Source organism: Sinocyclocheilus rhinocerous, unplaced genomic scaffold, assembly GCF_001515625.1.
Source record: "Sinocyclocheilus rhinocerous isolate Xijiao unplaced genomic scaffold, SAMN03320098_v1.1 scaffold173, whole genome shotgun sequence".
Classification (NCBI taxonomy): Eukaryota; Metazoa; Chordata; class Actinopteri; order Cypriniformes; family Cyprinidae; genus Sinocyclocheilus; species Sinocyclocheilus rhinocerous.
The window spans coordinates 178,176-197,573 of NW_015645056.1; the positions used below are offsets into that span (position 1 = coordinate 178,176).

Consider the following 19,398-nt stretch of genomic DNA (forward strand, 5'->3'; position numbering starts at 1 on the left):
GAGCAGGTCTCTAATCCACTGGCACTTGACTCGACAGTGCGTGTGCTACATCCTTTTTACAATCTCCAGATTATAAAACACTGCATTCTGTCAGCAATGTAACGCAGCAGTAACGTATAGAGACCTCGGCTTGTAACTATACTCTAATTACTATTTTGAAAATTATAACGCGTTAAATTACTCCTTTACAAAAAAAAATAATCAAATTACAGTAACGCGTTACTGCCCAACACTGCTTATATCGAAATCCTCCGACATTCTTCTTTACAAATCCTCGTTTTGTACTTCTAATTCGTGACCATTGTTTTGTTTTGATCTCTCCCCTGCGCTTCCGCGTTCGTCACTTCTGAGCAGCGCATGCGCAAAGCCGACCTCATACGTCATCCGCCCGGAGCTGCTTTCGTGTACAACAGTGAGTGCAAGCTAGATTAAATTGATTATTACGTTTTAAATATGGATATTTTTCTTACAAAAATTCATCGATTCGCTACAGGAGGCCTTTGTTCACCCCCCGGAGCCGTGTGAGGCACTTTTTATTATGGATGGATGTGCTTTATTTCACTTCTTTTGGACTGATGCATGCAACACCCGCTGACTGCCATTAAACAGCTTGAAAGATAAAAACAATTTTTAATATAACTCCGACTGGATTCGTCTGAAAGAAGAAAGTCATACACACCTAGGATGCCTTGAGGGTGAGTAATTCATGGGCTAATTTTCATTTTTCGGTGAACTAATCCTTTAAAGTTAATTGAATGTCCAAAATGGACCATCAAAATAATGTGTTTTTGTCTATATTTTCTTAGCTTGTTTTGACCCAGTTAGTTTGGGTTAAATGTTTGACCCAGTATGCAGTTTTTCAACTATGGTTTAAAAATTACTGTACTGCTAGGTTAAAATGTAAACAAAATAAAAATAAAATAACCCATAATGGGTTATAAATTTAAATTACTTTAACACACAGAATGACTAGAAAAGAATGGCAAATCACAGTCATACAGTTAAATTTTAAGATGCTTTTTAGGTTGTTCTCCAAATTTAATCTGCTTTTCAAAGAACATTGTTGAATAAACACTGAATAATTTACATTTAAGAGCAAATCTGACAAGTTATTTCATTTATTTTATCTTTCGCCAATGAAAATACTCCCACTAAGGCCAAAGCCTCAAGCTTTGAGTGCCGCCAAGAAACACACAAACTGAAAGCATGTAATAAACACTGAAAGTCAGGAATAAACCATGTATTGTAGCGAACCGACAGGATTAAAGCCTTTTCAATCACTCCTCTCAAGAGCCATTCCATCTTTTTTAGTTCACGCTCACCAGTCATCTCTTCACTTCGATTAGTTTCTTCTGTTTTCCAGACATACTCCTGTCAAGAGTGCCATGAACACAGAGAGGTGAAGTGCTATCACCAAAGCTCTCTTTTACAACCGCCTTCCCAACCCAGATCCGCTGGGTCACTGATTATGAACAATTATCAACCCAAACTGGGTCAAATGAACCCAGCTTCCTCACCCAGCATTTTTTAGAATTTTTTTAATAAATGTAACATTACATCTTGGAAAACTCTCATTGTGTTACATTGCTACAGTGCTGTGCATTTAAAATCAAACATTGACAATGTCAACTGACATTTTAGATCTCATTTGTAAATGATTATCGTTTTGTAAAACACGAATGATGACCCTTAACTCTGAAAATGTGAGAAATGATGACCCTTAGCTTTGAATTAGGTGAAAATGTTTGCATTGCTGTAAATGTTTCCGGCTAACATTGGTTCCAAAGATGACCATTTCTCACGTGGCAACAGTAATGCACTACTTGATGTAATGAACAGGATGTCCTTAAGCAGTCAATGAAACTTAAACAGTCTTTCATTGTCTAAATCGACCGTCTATGATTTAACAATGACAGCTGCTGGATCTTCCTCCTCTCCTATACTGACAATATCACATTATCAGGGAACAATGTAAACATGCATGTATTATGCATTTGGAATGTCTCCCTGATTTATAACGCACACTGTAATTGTTACCCATATCTCTAAAAGTACGTAATAGTAATAGCCAGCACTAATAATTCTGCTAGGGGCAGTATTTTCCTACAGAAAAATACTGCAAGTAAGATCTTTTGTGACTAATGTCCTTCAGAGTTGAAGTTTAAGACAGCCATTATCCAAATCCTCTATTCCAGTAGTTCTTTCAGCAATTTGAGTGAAAAAAGGAAAGATAAATGATCCTCTACGTTTCCTATACACATCGCAAATCTGTTTCTTTACTCTCTGTCAGTCATTCTGAGAACTTTAAGGAATTGACCTTTCATGATACTGACCTCTAATGTCACATAGCTCACACTTCTTAATGCACTGCTTTTCATCTGAGTGGGTTAACATAAATATATGTGTCCTTGGTTCTTTCAGGCAAAGTATTGTCTTCTTGTCTGACAGATGCAACAGAGGGACCTTGCACTACTGCACTTACTGTAAATAGCTTTTTAATAGCTATGTAACTGTGCAACAGCGTTTAACTGTCAATAAATGTTTCTGAAACACCATAAGCACTAACCTAGAGGTGTATTTAGAGAAATCTATGGCAGGATGTGATGTGTTTTTAACGCTGCCGTTGTTTCAATGCATTCAGTGCCATAAAAATGAAAAGCGGTTCACGCTCGCCTGTTCAATACAAAGAGAGTCGCAACAACGGTGTAGTTTAGGGGCCGTAAAATCTAAGCAGCTCTTACCTCGGGGTCTGGTATCTGTGCAGCGGCGTTGAAGAAGTGGTGTGAGATCAACACAGCCGTCACGCTCATCAGCAATGGGACGAGGGTAGGCGGTTGATGCCTAGGCCCCTCCATCGCCATTTTCCCTCTTCTTCTCCCGCGTCTCATCCCTCCCCCTGCTGCTTCTTTCTGCCCGGAAAACTGCGCAGGACCACAATGGTGCAGGTGATTGATAGATGTTCAGCATGAAACGGCCACCAGCTCCCCTACATGAATGCTGCTCTGGTCTCCTGCTGTCCTAATGCCTTCAAACAGAGATACTACGCTCTCTGCCTGAGCCCGGCCCAGAAAGCCAGCCGCTCGGCTAAAGGCCCTTAATTAATTAATAGCCCCGGTGTCGTTTACAGCCCTGCCGCCCGGTGCACGGAGAGGTTACAAGAGTCGTGGGGGGAAGGGAGATACACGGAAAGACACAAGTGGATCAGAGGAAGTTGTTCCACTGAGATAAGGACAATTAACTCACAGCAAAGGTTTACTGGAAAATGTTGACATTTTTTTTCCAACATAGGCTCATTGGAAAATCATGCCTCTTCATACAGTTTTGCAAAAACTAGCTATACATTCAATTCAGTGCAGTTTCCAGCTGAAAAGAATTCTAGTGGCAGTAAAATACGAACAACGTTTATTCCTTTTCACACAAATTATGATTAGAGGATAAATGATCAATTAATAAGTTATTTTAGCATGGTTTCCTGCACAACACATATGGCAAAAATAAATTTTTCTGGCCAAAATATATTTTAAACACATGCTAAATATATGTTGAAAACAGTAAAGCTCAATGAAATATGCTTTTCAAATTTATATAATATATTTTTAAAACATATTATACATGATTATAGTTATATAATATATCTAGTCTCAAACTTCATTTACCATAATTTAAAATGTATTTCAGGGGCAAAAAATAAATAAATAAAAATGCAATATATATACAGTGGGTACGGAAAGTATTCAGACCCCCTTAAATTTTTCACTCTTTGTTATATTGCAGCCATTTGCTAAAATCATTTAAGTTAATTTTTTTTCCTCATTAATGTACACACAGCACCCCATATTGACAGAAAAACACAGAATTGTTGACATTTTTGCAGATTTATTAAAAAAAAAAAACTGAAATATCACATGGTCCTAAATATTCAGACCCTTTGCTCAGTATTTAGTAAGAAGCACCCTTTTGATCTAATACAACCATGAGTCTTTTTGGGAAAGATGCAACAAGTTATTCACACCTGGATTTGGGGATCCTCCGCCATTCCTCCTTGCAGATCCTCTCCAGTTCTGCCAGGTTGGATGGTAAACGTTGGTGGACAGCCATTTTTAGGTCTCTCCAGAGATGCTCAATTGGGTTTAAGTCAGGGCTCTGGCTGGGCCATTCAAGAACAGTCACAGAGTTGTTGTGAAGCCACTCCTTCGTTATTTTAGCTGTGTGCTTAGGGTCATTGTCTTGTTGGAAGGTAAACCTTAGTTCCAGTCTGAGGTCCTGAGCACTCTGGAGAAGGTTTTCATCCAGGATATCCCTGTACTTGGCCGCATTCATCTTTCCCTCAATTGCAACCAGTCGTCCTGTCCCTGCAACTGAAAAACACCCCCACAGCATGATGCTGCCACCACCATGCTTCACTGTTGGGACTGTATTGGACAGGTGATGAGCAGTGCCTGGTTTTCTCCACACATACCGCTTAGAATTAAGGCCAAAAAGTTCTATCTTGGTCTCATCAGACCAGAGAATCTTATTTCTCACCATCTTGGAGTCCTTCAGGTGTTTTTTTAGCAAACTCCATGCGGGCTTTCATGTGTCTTGAACTGAGGAGAGGCTTCCGTCGGGCCACTCTGCCATAAAGCCCCGACTGGTGGAGGGCTGCAGTGATGGTTGACTTTCTACAACTTTCTCCCATCTCCCGACTGCATCTCTGGAGCTCAGCCACAGTGATCTTTGGGTTCTTCTTTACCTCTCTCACCAAGGCTCTTCTCCCCCGATAGCTCAGTTTGGCCGGACAGCCAGCTCTAGGAAGGGTTCTGGTCATCCCAAACGTCTTCCATTTAAGGATTATGGAGGCCACCGTGCTCTTAGGAACCTTAAGTGCAGCAGAAAGTTTTTTGTAACCTTGGCCAGATCTGTGCCTTGCCACAATTCTGTCTCTGAGCTCTTCAGGCAATTCCTTTGACCTCATGATTCTCATTTGCTCTGACATGCACTGTGAGCTGTAAGGTCTTATATAGACAGGTGTGTGGCTTTCCTAATCAAGTCCAATCAGTATAATCAAACACAGCTGGACTCAAATGAAGGTGTAGAACCATCTCAAGGATGCAAAAATAAATTTTTCTGGCCAAAATATATTTTAAACACATGCTAAATATATGTTGAAAACAGTAAAGCTCAATGAAATATGCTTTTCAAATTTATATAATATATTTTTAAAACATATTATACATGATTATAGTTATATAATATATCTAGTCTCAAACTTCATTTACCATAATTTAAAATGTATTTCAGGGGCAAAAAATAAATAAATAAAAATGCAATATATATACAGTGGGTACGGAAAGTATTCAGACCCCCTTAAATTTTTCACTCTTTGTTATATTGCAGCCATTTGCTAAAATCATTTAAGTTAATTTTTTTTCCTCATTAATGTACACACAGCACCCCATATTGACAGAAAAACACAGAATTGTTGACATTTTTGCAGATTAATTAAAAAAGAAAAACTGAAATATCACATGGACCTAAGTATTCAGACCCTTTGCTCAGTATTTAGCAGAAGCACCCTTTTGATCTAATACAGCCACGAGTCTTTTTGGGAAAGATGCAACAAGTTTTTCACACATGGATTTGGGGATCCTCTGCCATTCCCTCTTGCAGATCCACTCCAGTTCTGTCAGGTTGGATGGTAAACGTTGGTGGACAGCCATTTTTAGGTCTCTCCAGAGATGCTCAATTGGGTTTAAGTCAGGGCTCTGGCTGGGCCATTCAAGAACAGTCACAGAGTTGTTGTGAAGCCACTCCTTCGTTATTTTAGCTGTGTGCTTAGGGTCATTGTCTTGTTGGAAGGTAAACCTTAGTTCCAGTCTGAGGTCCTGAGCACTCTGGAGAAGGTTTTCATCCAGGATATCCCTGTACTTGGCCGCATTCATCTTTCCCTCGATTGCAACCAGTCGTCCTGTCAGTTAATGAAATTATGGTATTTAACTGTAAATTTAAGTTAAAACCGTAAAACCTAAAACGTTGCTACCGTATATTTTACGGTAAAATTCTGGCAACCACAGCTGCCGTTTTTTTACCGTAAATTTTACGGAATTTTTTTTACACTGTACATACATATAAACACATGCATATTTCTAAAATATATATTTTTTTAAATATAAACAAAAATATATTGGTAGAAAATATATTTACATAAATATATTTTGAAACTAATTTTAGCAAATAAATAAACAAAAATTGCCATTTTTGTATCTTTAGTAATATATTTAAAAATATTTTTTATTTAATTTTTTATGCATGGGAATATTATGTTATGAACTCAAAACACTTTCATAGTGATGATTTGTACACTATAATGTATTTTGTTGTTTGCATCACATACTGTAACTTGCTTCATAAAATGGGATTTTTATAAACTATCAGTTAGGATTAGGGTCAGGTTTAGGTTGTATGTTATTTTTAAATGCAATATAGCATTAACCTTTGACATTTAATTTCCGAACTGCAATGATACGTACAACAACCAATGCAATCAAACATTCGTTGCTTCGTTTGCTTGTTTAGAATGTAACACAAGGAAAGCTCAGATGAAACCTGATGATAGTAATGAGCATTTGTGTAAGTAGTTCTGCAAGCCTCCTGACTCAGAATAAAGGCCGTGACACACCAAGCCGACTGATCTCACTGCAAAGACTACAGCCAACGGCCAATTAGCACGTTGCACCTGCATGAGAGGAAATAACTGTCACAGCAGGTCAGTGTTCGTCATTTAAAAAGAGAAACCAGAACAAGGACTGCGAATATACAAACCATAATCAAAGCAGTGCTTGCTTACCATTTTCAATATGAATCATGTCGATCACTTTCTTCGATATGGAAATATGCAGGTATTGGATAGGAAGATGTAAAATTTAATCAGAGATGGGGCTCAACTGAAACTGTGTTCTGTGCATTTAACACACACACAAAAATAGAGAGCGAAATGTTTAGTACCAACTCTGTTTACCGGTGGCATGCAGTCAGACTCTTGAGAAAAGGCCCAACACAAATCACGACAGCTAAAGATTCAAAAGTTAAGCTTTATTTCACCCTTTCAATCAAAACCGTATGCGTCTATGCATCAGTATATAACTTAAAAACACACTTGATTAACTCAGAAATCATTCCTGTCTGACAGAAAGTAAAAGCCACTGTTATTGCCAATGACAACTGCTCAACTGAATTTGATCTTTTTCTGTACACAGAGCTCTTAACCCACACAGAAACAGATAAACATTTAGCTGATTTAATTTACAATTCTTCAAAAGTGTGAGAGTATTGTGACAGACTTGATTCATACTTCATGCTTCTATTATAAGCCTCATATCTTTATGCAATGCCTAAATCATTGCGTGCAGCACTGGGTATGACTCATGACTGCTCTTGTAATTTCTTTCTGTGCTAAAGCTGTACAGTTCAACAGTATTTTACCATTTATTACCACTTATGCACAACTATTAACCAAAAACAGTATATAAAATGAGATTCTGATGTGAGCAGAATCATTGATAGACACGCATATACAGTATGTGTGAGAAAGAGAGAATTACTACTTTGGGCTTATTACTACTACGGACTACTTTGTCGATCATCTTGGTACTTTTCTGGACCTTGAAAGTGGTAGTTACCTTGCTATCTATGGGAGGGTCAGAGAGTCCTCAGATTTCATCAAAAATATCTTAAATTGTGTTCCGAAGATGAACGAAGGTCTTACGGGTTTGGAACAACACGAGGGTGAGTAATTAATGACAGAATTTTCATTTTTGGGTGAACTAACCCTTTAAGAAACTTTTTTGAAATACTACACATGAAATGACAGACATCACTGAAACAAGTGTCCTGAGAGACAACACTTGTATCTGAAACATACCTGCTCATGTTCCAATCAGAAAAACATCTCTCTGTCAATTATCAGTTTGGCTTCAGACTAGCTGTTTTTCAAATAATGGAAGATGGATGAGTGTTTGGAAACTCATTATTCTCATCATTAGTGGTGTTTGTAAAGGCAAACATCACAATGAATATCGCTCATACCCTTAGTTTTAAACTATGTAACCACTCTCGTCTGTGCTATGGCCATTAATGATTCCTCCAAATTGTGGTTCGTCTTAAGGATAGGTGTGCTATTACTTTTCTGAGTTACTATTTTCATCTGGTGGGTGATAAAAATTGTGACTTGGCGAGTAAGCAACCACACAGAACACCCTCATAGTAACATTAAGTTCAATAAAAATAACAAAAAACAACATTGTATCATCCCACAAATTGTGCTGTCTATTAAAAGATCCCTCCATATCTGATTCCCAGTGCAATATCTCTGTCTGTTCATTCAGAAGTATTGATGAGTTAGAGAATCTGCTATTCAAATTTGTTCTTTACTTTTGGATTTTCCATCCTTCCTCCAAGTAATCTGACATTTCTGGGCTGTGATCTTCTTAGACCATGATCATGCAGAGAATGTGGTAGGAATACATCAGCGGCTTATTGGTTACAGCCTATACATCTCCACAGCTTGACTGACAAGGTTTTCTCCACTCCCTTTGAGAGCTGTAAGAGAAGATAATGAATAAACACAGCCAAATGTCATGCTAATGTTAAGATCTGGGGATTACGTGATGAGTGCTAATAACCCAACCTACACCGCTGTTGTGAAAAGAGGGGTGCAGGAGGGGTGGAATTAGATAGGCCTATGAATGTTGTGCCGCTTCTGAATTACTGATTCTATCTCGTCAGATAATATATCAGAGCGTGTGATTCTGCTTCACATAATGCTGCTGCTTTTAGACTGGGATAAGCACATTTTCAAACTTAACAAGTTTGGCGTTTTGCACATTAATTTAACACATGTCTGGTACAAATATGTAAGTCTAAGACCCTAAAAGAAAGGAAGAGAAGTGTGAGCACTGACATAGTTGGGGCACATTGTAAGCTGACAGCTTACAATGATGTGATCCTGACATTATCTGTTCTAATCATAACATACACACAAAACTAATTTGTCTGAAAAAGACAAGTACTAACTTTTTCGTATGAATTATTGAATTATTAATAATTAAAAATAACAAAATTTAGAGTATGACAATGAACACAAAACACAGCTATACAGCAAAGATCAAAATAATGTGGGCAAACAGATGAAGAAACACATTCAGAAACTCACACAACACACCCCGCTCTCAGAAAAGGAGAAAAATAGAAGAGTCAGTAAGAAAGCTTTCTGGAAATAATCATTTCTGAACATTCCAGCTCTCACTCTCTTTATTCACCTGTGCCTCATGGTTTCTTCATAGAATTGATAGAAGTTATATACAGAATGTGAATTACATCACTAACTTACTTAGCAGTAACACAGTGTTACAACATGACCCATCTGCGCATCTGGGATTCAAACCTCACTAATGTCTTCTGCTAGTTAGATAAACTATTTAACAGATAGGCTATAACAGATTGGAGATTAAAATAATAACATATTTCTCTTGTTTTAAATAAATGCTAAAAACTGAGATGAAAAAAATAATCTTCAGTAAGAAATTTAATTAAATATTCAGTGATAACTTCCAAAGATTTGTGAATTTTGGTACATTTCCTTTTCTATATAGTGTTGATGTGGCGACTAATAACATGTGGAAACTTTTAAAGCATGCGTGTGATAACTAGCCCCACTCTCTCCTATAGTCAGTCTGAATGAAGCTCGTTGGTTTAGGGCAGGGGTGTTCAAACCTGTTCCTGGAGGGCCGCTGTGCTGCGGTTTTACCCCAACTCTAATTAAAAACCCTTGAACCAGCTAATCAAGGTCTTCAGACTCAGTAGAAACTTCCAAACAAGTGTGTTGTAACTGGTTGGAGCTAAATGCTGCAGGATATTGGCCCTCCAGGAAACAAGACTAAATATCTTAAGTCATTTAGCTTATCTAGTAAAAGTATCTTGATTTAAGAATTTTTAGATATTTTGACTAGAAACAAGACAAAAACACTAAGATAAGCTATTTTTTGCAGTGTAAGGAGCAGATTCCAGACGCTCCACAGTCCGAGGCACAAAACAAGAGTCCAGGACTGAAGCGGACGCCGCAGCCTCGGGAAGTTTAGCAGTAGAGGCCGCCACCTCTACTGCTGGAGCGGGCTCTGGAGAGGACTCTGAAGGCTCCTGGACTGGAGCGGGCTCTGGAGTGGACTCTGAGACAGGCTCCTGGGAAGCTGGAGTGAACCTTGAAGCGGCCCATGCACACAGAATAGCCCTGAGGCGAAAAGCGAAGACGGCCTTCTTGACTATGGCAGCCACAGAGAAATTGGGCGGCTCTGTAACGGCCTCTGTGGCCGAGACAAGGAGAGTGGGTTGCTCAGTGACAGCCTCTGTGGCAACAGCAGTGAGAGCGAGAGGCTCTGTGGCAGCCTCCATGGCGGAACAGGGGGAGGGATTGTGGGCCAGGCTCGTGGAGCAGAGGTGGGCCTGAAGACTGTGAAAGAGCGAGCGCACAGGGTGGGGCTGGCAGAGCAGGAGGCCAAGGTGGAGTGCAAGCCCACCAGGGCGGAGCAGAAGACCACCACAGGCGAGCAGATGGGCTTGAGGACCACCTCGTGCAGGAGACCACCAAAATGGCTCAGGCTGGGTAGATGTCCTCCAACGTGGAGCTGACGAGGCAGGTGACCACCAAGGTGGATCAGACAGCACAGGAACAGAGAACACAGAGATGTTAGTAACAGCCTTTATGGCCGAAACAGGGCAGGCAGACAGTTCAGCAATGGTCTCCCTGGCAGTGACAGGACAGGGTAACAGTTCCAACATTGCCTTGCTCAAACAGACAAGGGATTCCAACACGACCTCCTTGTCCATGACTAGAGAGGCAGAGGATTCATAAACAGCCTCCTTGACTGTTACAAGACCATCAGAGCGCTCAAAAGTGGGTTCCACCACCTTAAGAGGAGCTGAAGCGGACGCCGCCGCCTCGGGAAGTTTAGCAGTAGAGGCCGCCACCTCTACTGCTGGAGCGGGCTCTGGAGGGGACTCTGAAGGCTCCTGGACTGGAGCGGGCTCTGGAGTGGACTCTGAGACAGGCTCCTGGGAAGCTGGAGTGAACCTTGAAGCGGCCCATGCACACAGAATAGCCCTGAGGCGAAAAGCGAAGACGGCCTTCTTGACTATGGCAGCCACAGAGAAATTGGGCGGCTCTGTAACGGCCTCTGTGGCCGAGACAAGGAGAGTGGGTTGCTCAGTGACAGCCTCTGTGGCAACAGCAGTGAGAGCGAGTGGCTCTGTTGCGGCCTTCGTGACAGCAGCAGTGAGAGTGGGCTGTACTGTGGCAGGCTGTTGTGGAGCGGGTTGCTCAGGCTCCTCTGGGACCCCCAGACATGGGCCAACCAGAGTCAGGGCCTCCAGGACCACCGGATTTGGGACCACCAGAGTCAGGTCCTCCAGGACCACCGGATTTGGAACCACCAGCGTCAGGTCCTCCAGGACCACCGGACTGGGGCCAACCAGAGTTGGGTCCTCCAGGACCACCGGACTTGAGACCATCGGAGTCGTGCCCTCCAGGACCACCAGACTTGGGACCACCAGAGTCAAGTTCTCTGGGACCACCAGACTTGAAACCACCAGAGTCGGGTCCTCCAGGACCATTGGACTTGGGACCACTGCAGAGATGCCAGCTGCTCGCACTGACAATAGAGTTGGCTCTGCTAAACTTGAAACCAGCCTCAAAGGACTTGGGCCCACCTTAAAGGCTTCATGCGGCATGTTCGTAATACCCAGGAACACTGATGTGGTATCCATGACTGCTAAAGTCTCTGGTGTGACGGCCATGCTGTAAAGAGGCCCTGGACTGGCGGCCATCTAGTGAAGAGGCTCTGGACTGGCAGCTATGTCGGGACGAGTCTCTAGGATGGCGGCCATGATGTTAAGAGCCTCTGAAACCACCTCCTCTAAAGCAGACTCTGGATCTGCTTCCTCTGGAGTGGGCTCTAGATTGACAGGAGTGGACCTTGCTGCCCTTCTCTTTCTTGACCTACGCCTCAGCGTGGGGGTCAATGAGGGTCCTGGAGTTGACTTGCCAAGGAAGGTGGGGATGGGACAGTCCCTGCGTGTAGAGTCTGGTGGTGTACTACCTTTCCCTTCTTGCGGAGCTGCAAGTAACTGGAGAAGTTCCAGAAATCCAATTATTCTACCAGCTCCATCTCCCAATGCAGTAGGGGTTTGTCCAGGCAGAGGTTAAAAATGTCCTTTAGAGCAGAGTCATTGTATCCCAGCCCCTCCGCACCACTCCAAAACTCCAGGGCAAACTCCCTCAGGTCAGTTCCTCATTGTCAGAGGGAGTTCAAGGTTTCGAGCTGGAGCATGCGTTGGTGGAGGGGGCTGCAGGAAGTGTAGGTTGGTAGGTCGTATGAGCCCATCTTCTGCTGAGTCCTCTAATGGCTTCTTCGTTCTGTCACAGTGCGGGTGGAGAGATGAGGCGAGGACTCAAATGCAGGAAGTATGGACTCTTTATTAATAAAACAAAACAAAACAACAACAAAAGATACCCCAAGGGGGAACCACAGGCAGGAAGGCCAGAACAGGGCACAACTTGGCAAGGCAAGGAAAGGCCACACAGGTTCAGGCAGAGCAAGCCCAAACAAGGAGCATACAGACACATTCGACCACATACAACAACGAAGAAGCACAGGACTGCAAACACAAGGAGAATAAATAGGGAGCAAATGAAGAGGGTAATGAGGGAGACACAGGTGAACCCACTGAAACAATAACAAGGTAACAAGATGGGCGGGGTCAGACAATAGACAGGAGAGAGCACATGGCACCAAACAAACACAAGCCATGTGCTCACACAAAAACACAGTGTCATCTGGTGGCCATCCTGGGCACACCAGCTGAAGACTGTGACACAAATATTAATTATAAATGTTAATTAGATGTGTTCACTACCTGTCTAGCGATGTGTGTTTATGTTGAAATAAAAACATCTTTTCAAATCTTCTATCGTGTGTCATTATATTTATCAAATTGGCTCGTGTGGTTTATGTTTCGCACTTCTAAAATGTGAAGTTATTTCCGGTAAGGGAGCATAGTGAGCATCGATGCTCCACAGAATTTGCAATGCATTGTGGGATTTTTCAGAAAGTGAACATTCCAGTGCACTGGAAGGAATTCGCTAATGAGACAGCCCTTAAAATGGCCGACTCCCTGATCAGTGCCCTGACTACTGAACAAGGGAGCTGATTGAGACACACCCTAGATCTATATATTTGCATGTTTTCTCAAGCAAAGCAAATTTTGAAAGTCCACTGAAAACATATTGTCTAATTTTTTTTGGCATAGACAAAGAATCTTGAAGGTACACAATTTTTGAAAACATGCTTGAGCAAACTATGCAAAGTGAAAATTTCTCTTTTTTGTTTGTTTTTGTTTTGTTTTGTTTTACTTATTTGGTCTTCTGGGAAACACACAAGTGTCTTCTGTAGCTTCTAAAGGGCACTATTAAATAATAAAAAAAGACATTTAAACAAAACAAGAAAAATGTACACACAGTTGTCATCAATGTGAAAAGATGGATCTAAAAATCAGACAATCACTGCTGAGAAGGGTTCAAATATGCAAGATGCAAGAAAAGTAATCCTTTCAATGGGGCTATTTTTATACATTTAGTTAAAATTTTGTAGTATATGTAAACATCTGTTATGTAAAATATCTTATCCAGGGCTGCGTTTCCCAGAAGCATCGTAAGCTTAAGTTGATCATAGCTCCATTGGAACCGATGGAGCTACGATCAACTTAAGCTTAGGATGCTTAAGTTGCTCAGGACAGTACTTAAAAAAAACATGCATTTTGTATGGTCTTATTAAGTACTATTTTGCAGATTCTGCATGGGGTTATGCATGTGTAACCATGTTAATGGCTATTCCCTACAACTGCCCTACTTTTAAATCGGCACCTGCCATGGTGTTTCTAGTTAGTCGTCCCTGATAAATTAGATAGCATACCCGGTTAAAGATGTCACCACTTGCCACTGACAGGTATTCTAGTCTCTCCTAATTGGTTCACAGCTAGTCTTGGCAGATGAGGGAAAGTCAGTGATCTACACTTCCCGGCCACCCGCTGCACCTGTAACATGATGTACTCGTGATGCTACAGACCCAGCAAACCCAGATGGTGTTTAATAACTATAATTCACTCGAATGATTCTGGATTACAGACACATGAAGGCCAGCCGGTTTGTATGTTGGTGCTTTATTAGCTACACTGACATACTGGCAGTTGTTCTCTCCGATAGATCCAATCCAGTTTTCATGTGGAGCTTTTACTGTATTTTACAATCAGTGTCTCGAGGCCAATTTCAGATTCATAGTTGCTGCAACCACAGAGAGCAATCTTGAGATAAGTGTGTCATGGAAAAATCGTGTGAGAGTGATGGGAAACGAGCTTTGAGACGACACATGAATCAAGAATGTGTTGTGCATCCAAAAATAGGGGCTCTCCACAGTTCTTTAAATTGCCTAGTAATAGGAACTGACCCTTTCAATGGTTTCATTAAAAGTAATTAAGTTAAAGAAAGAGCTACACCCGTGGGATTGTGGAAAAACGGCATATCTGCATTAAAGTCGTGCATGAGCTGCCACCCAGAAGGCCCCTCATAAAACAAGCTGCCAAACCGTAATGCTGAGGGCCGCGCTGTGGTGCCACTGAGAGCCCCAAATCACAGCCTGCGGTCCCCGTCAGAACGCCCAGCTTCTCAAACACCTCGCCGGCAGTTTATTGTGCTACTTTCACATGATTTCAGGTCAGGAAAATAACATTTCTGCTAACATTCAGTGTACAAGTAAACTGTGTATTTCTGTTTCATAATCTCATGCAAATTCACTCGTGACTTAATGAGTAATGACAGCCAGACCAATGCATGCACGGAGATATGTAATTTATGCAAGCTCTTACCCATAGTCTCTGCTAATGCGGCGCATCATTTATTTTGATCCTAATTAAGGGATCCGGTGAGAAACTGGAAAGACGATTGCAGGCCGTTTCTCCAGTTTGATATACACTGCCATCTTGTGGTTAAAACAATGGTCGCAGCACCGATTTAAATGAAAAGTGATATTCGCTCATTTTTAGTCAAATTAATACAGGAATCAGTCAGAAAAGGAAGAAAGCATCTGATTTGCATACTGATTTACAGTTTAAAATGACAAACACGGTTATGATTAACCCTATAAAGCTGACTGTATCATGTTTGACATGCAAATTTCCAAGGCCTCAACATGATCAAAACATTGCTGAAAAACATGTTGCACACAATAGCTACATGCTTTCTGACGTCTGACTGATAGTTTATACTTTTTTAGCAAGTAAAATACATTCTCCCTTCATGCTTCACGTGTCTTTTTGCTGTGAAATCTTAACTGATTTTTATTTAAAATAAGAAAAAACGTTTATTTGTTCATCTCTCAGTCATCATTGTATTGCATTGTATTATAATATGTTTTGAACATAAAACTAAGCATTTAAATACAGTATCATCTCACTAAGACATTATTGGAAGACAGTGACTGATATTTATAACATTTTATGTTAGTTACTGTTATAAAGATCTCATTGATTTACAGTAGGCCTATATTACAAGCTACAATACAATTCAATCTGAATAAAACCATGCTGTTTTTCCCTGCATATTCTCACTACATCATACTATATGAGCCATAAAAGCCTATGATAAAAGTAATATGGTACACAAATACAAAATTTTTTAAGGTTCAATAAACTGTTCAATTCTTAAAGGGGTCCTATTATGCTTTTTCACTTTTTCAACTTTAGTTAGTCTGTAATGTTGCTGTTTGAGCATAAAAAATATCTGCAAAGTTATAAAGCTCAAAGTCCAATTCAAAAGGAGATATTTTATTTAACAGAAATCACTTTTCAAAAACTACAACGAACGACTCGTTTGGACTACAACGCATATTTTCCAGGATTTGTGATATCACAAATATCGACGAATGGGACGCGCGCTAGCTTTCACAAGACAGACGAACTTGGAGTGGTTACAATCATCCAGGTTTAAATCGCACTAAAATTGATTTGATTTTTACACAATATTTACACTGAAGCTCGCAGTGGTATGGGGCGTGACATTTCCCGACCAGGCGCCGAGTGCTGCCAATCACAACACACACTGGCCCAGCTAACCAATCACAGCACATTTTGTATTTCAGAAGGCGGGCCTTCATTTGATACAGGAACTATTTGAGCCGTTCGTGCCAGACTGGGGAGAGAGGTGTTGTAATAATGTAAAATATGTGAAAAATAATGTGTTTTTCGAACAACCTAGTATGAGAGCCTGTTCTAGTACACCCCCAAAACAAAATCAAGACTTTGTAAAAGAGCATAATAGGACCCCTTTAACAAAAATTACAGATCAAAAACTAGTGCTTGATTTAGGCCCAGGTTTTTAGTTTGTTTGTTTCCCAGCACTTGATTACAGTGTCATGTAAAGCACTGTGCATGTGACTACAATTAATGACTGCAGTAATGTGTACAGCATTCAATCCTTTTTAATTACAAGCTAATTAATTAATGATTGCATACTGATTACATGTTTTCTGTAATTGCAATGTAGCCTGGAAACCGTCATGTAAAACGTGACCTGATACACTTCAGTTAACCAACATGCTAGAGTTTGATTTCTTTCATAATCACGGTGTGAAATGAATGCATGTATTCACAAGGCTGTGATTTGCTCTCACCTCTTTCACAACGCCGTCAAAACTGGCACAGTCCACTTTAACCTCTGCCTGCACAGCGGGGACTTATTTACCCAAGTTCCTGGATGTAGTCAATGGTGTGGAGGAAGCACTGGTCCGGAACGAGGGAATACCTTGGAGGAGCGGCGCAGAGAAAGGGCCCATTCAAAGGTGGAATGACAAATAGGTGAGACTGTTTACATACACGCTGTTGACACAAGTATGCATTTGGCTTGGTGGGTTATTGCTGGGTATTCGGGAATAAATCTGAACCTTTCAGGGCTACTGGGGTCCTGCAAAACAATGCCAATCTGTTTGGTTTGAAGCCACATATGTCAAAGTGATGGGTTTCCCACTGCTTCTTATGTTTTGTACTGTACCAAGTGTTTTGAAATAAGTACTGAAATCATTTTGCACCTAAAATTGTCATGTAGTGAAATAAATATTTTTAAATTATTATTTATTCATAATATATAATAGTATAAAATATGATATTAGTAATATAGAGAGAGGTCAATATAATTTAATGGGCAGACAATGAAAATATTAGATTCCTTTAATCCTAAAAACAAAACTCAAGTTCATTTTCTTAGGTCATGTTTGAAAAAAAAATGTTTTGATTTTTAGATTTTTATTTTTTTTTACTTCATGGTAAATGTTTTTGGCACCTATGTGTACACACACAAACACAAAAACATGATTCGAAATAATTACATGGTCCACATGAATTTCATCTAGTAGAAACAAAATCTTACTAAAAGTTCATTTTTTGAGATATCAACCTCAAATTTGGAATACGATTTGTTTAGATTTATGGCTGTTGATTTTCACACATTTTTAAAGTAATGTTTTGGAAAATATGTATTTCATATGAAATTTTTTTTAAAAAGTATTTTTTGTGCATCTTGTGCATCATAAAAAAAAATAAAAAAAAAAAAAAATATATATATATTTTTTAAAAATTTGACTGAATTGAATTTACAAAATAATTTACAACAGTTTAAGTTGGAAATTTGAGATTTCATTTTCAGATCTATGTAATAAATGTAATGTATCAAATGTAATAAATGGATCATAACTCTTCAATAAATATAATTTAGTACAATGAAATCCCCTAAAAATAGAAAGAAAAAAAAATCAAACTAAAATATAGTACATTAATTTCATTGGAAGGGCTCCATCTGATAAAACGAAACTCTTGTGTTGGCAAACAAATACATGGCTTTCTACATGTCAAGAGAAAGTCTGTCTGCTTGAATGTGATGATCAGATCGTCCACTCAATTTTCTTTGGTTCATCAGGTCTCAATCATATACAGAAAACAAGGGGATTTGTTTTGTTTTTTGCCATGCATATAAAGTGTAGCATGCCCTACACTACAGGCCTGATATAACTTGAAGCACTGAGTCAATGATAAATGCTTGCTTGGATTGCAGAGGTCAAGTTGTATTCACCATTCCAGGCTACAGGAAAACATGAAAATAGCAATAGTCTGTTATAGCATGGCAGTCTGTTATTGTAGCGACACCCTGAGATCTTGTTGACTTGTGCAAGCAAAGCAGAAAATACACCATTTGGGCACTATGATGCCTTAAAAAAGTCATCTCAACAGCTCACTAGTTCTCAATAGTTTTAAAAAATTGTAATTGTAAATGCAAAAGCATGCAGGCATATAGAAATGTTACTGTTTGGAGACATTATTGTGGCATTACCACAAAGGCTTTGCCGGATGCAGAAACTGCTGATCGTGGAGGTTTTATAGTTGCAGTGGATTTCAAATCTTCAGGCATGTCAATGCCCTGGCTGATACTACTGTTTTTCTACCAGCTTTATTTAATATTATTGAAAAATGAATATTGTCTGCGCCGCTAGCCTTGTGGGCAGCATGCCGACATACAGCGTTGTTGGGCTGCATGTGTCCTGAGTTCGAGTCCCGACTCCTGGACCTTTCCCGACGTCTTATCTGTCCTGTCACAATAAAGGCAAAAATGCCAAAAAATAAATCTTTAACAAAAAAAGAAAAATGAATATTAATTAATATATTTGATTAGACACCATTTGTAGACAACTGAGTGGTCACTCGAGAAACAAATGTCAGCATTGCAATCTCCTGCAATATTAAAAGGGTTAGTTTATCCAAAAATGACATATCTGTCATCGTTTACTCACTCTCATGTTGTTTCAAACCCATACGACTTCGTTCATCTTCAGAACACAAAGTAAGATATTTGTAATATTCTCTCAACATTTATGTCTATCCATTCAAAGTCCATGCAACCAAAACTTTCACACATCAAAAACAAGAACAAATCATCTTGTGCGTCAAGCAAGCACGACTGAGCTTCCTTGTTTACCATGTTTGATGAGCTCTAAGTATGTGTTGGTCAATGTTAAATCAATCAATAAATGAATAAAAGCCTATAAATTAAATCTGTTCATCATATAAAGGGATTATGTCTCTTCAGAATTCATTTGGATTACTTTTACAAAGTTGAAGATGAAGAGAAGTCTTACAGGTCTGGAAAGGGTAAGTAACCCTTGTGAAAAAGAGGTTCACTTAATTGTATTTGATCTGCACTTGTAGTGTACTTCAAATCTTGAAGTACACTACAAAAAAAAGTTCTTTTTTTAAACTGTACTTGCAGAAATT

At 39.8% G+C, this 19,398-nt stretch overlaps 1 protein-coding gene across 1 annotated transcript in view; it reads right to left on the minus strand.

Annotated features, from left to right (window-relative positions):
* The window catches only part of tmie (transmembrane inner ear), a 27,860-nt gene extending 10,974 nt beyond the window's left edge, over positions 1–16,886 (minus strand). The window contains exons 1-2 of the mRNA XM_016508254.1: positions 16,752–16,886; positions 2,742–2,921 (exon numbers count right to left, since the gene is read on the minus strand). Of these exons, the coding sequence (XP_016363740.1) occupies positions 2,742–2,888 (147 nt within the window). The 5' untranslated portion in view covers positions 2,889–2,921; positions 16,752–16,886. The remainder of the gene's footprint in view (positions 1–2,741; positions 2,922–16,751) is intronic.
* Positions 16,887–19,398: the final 2,512 nt, after the last annotated feature.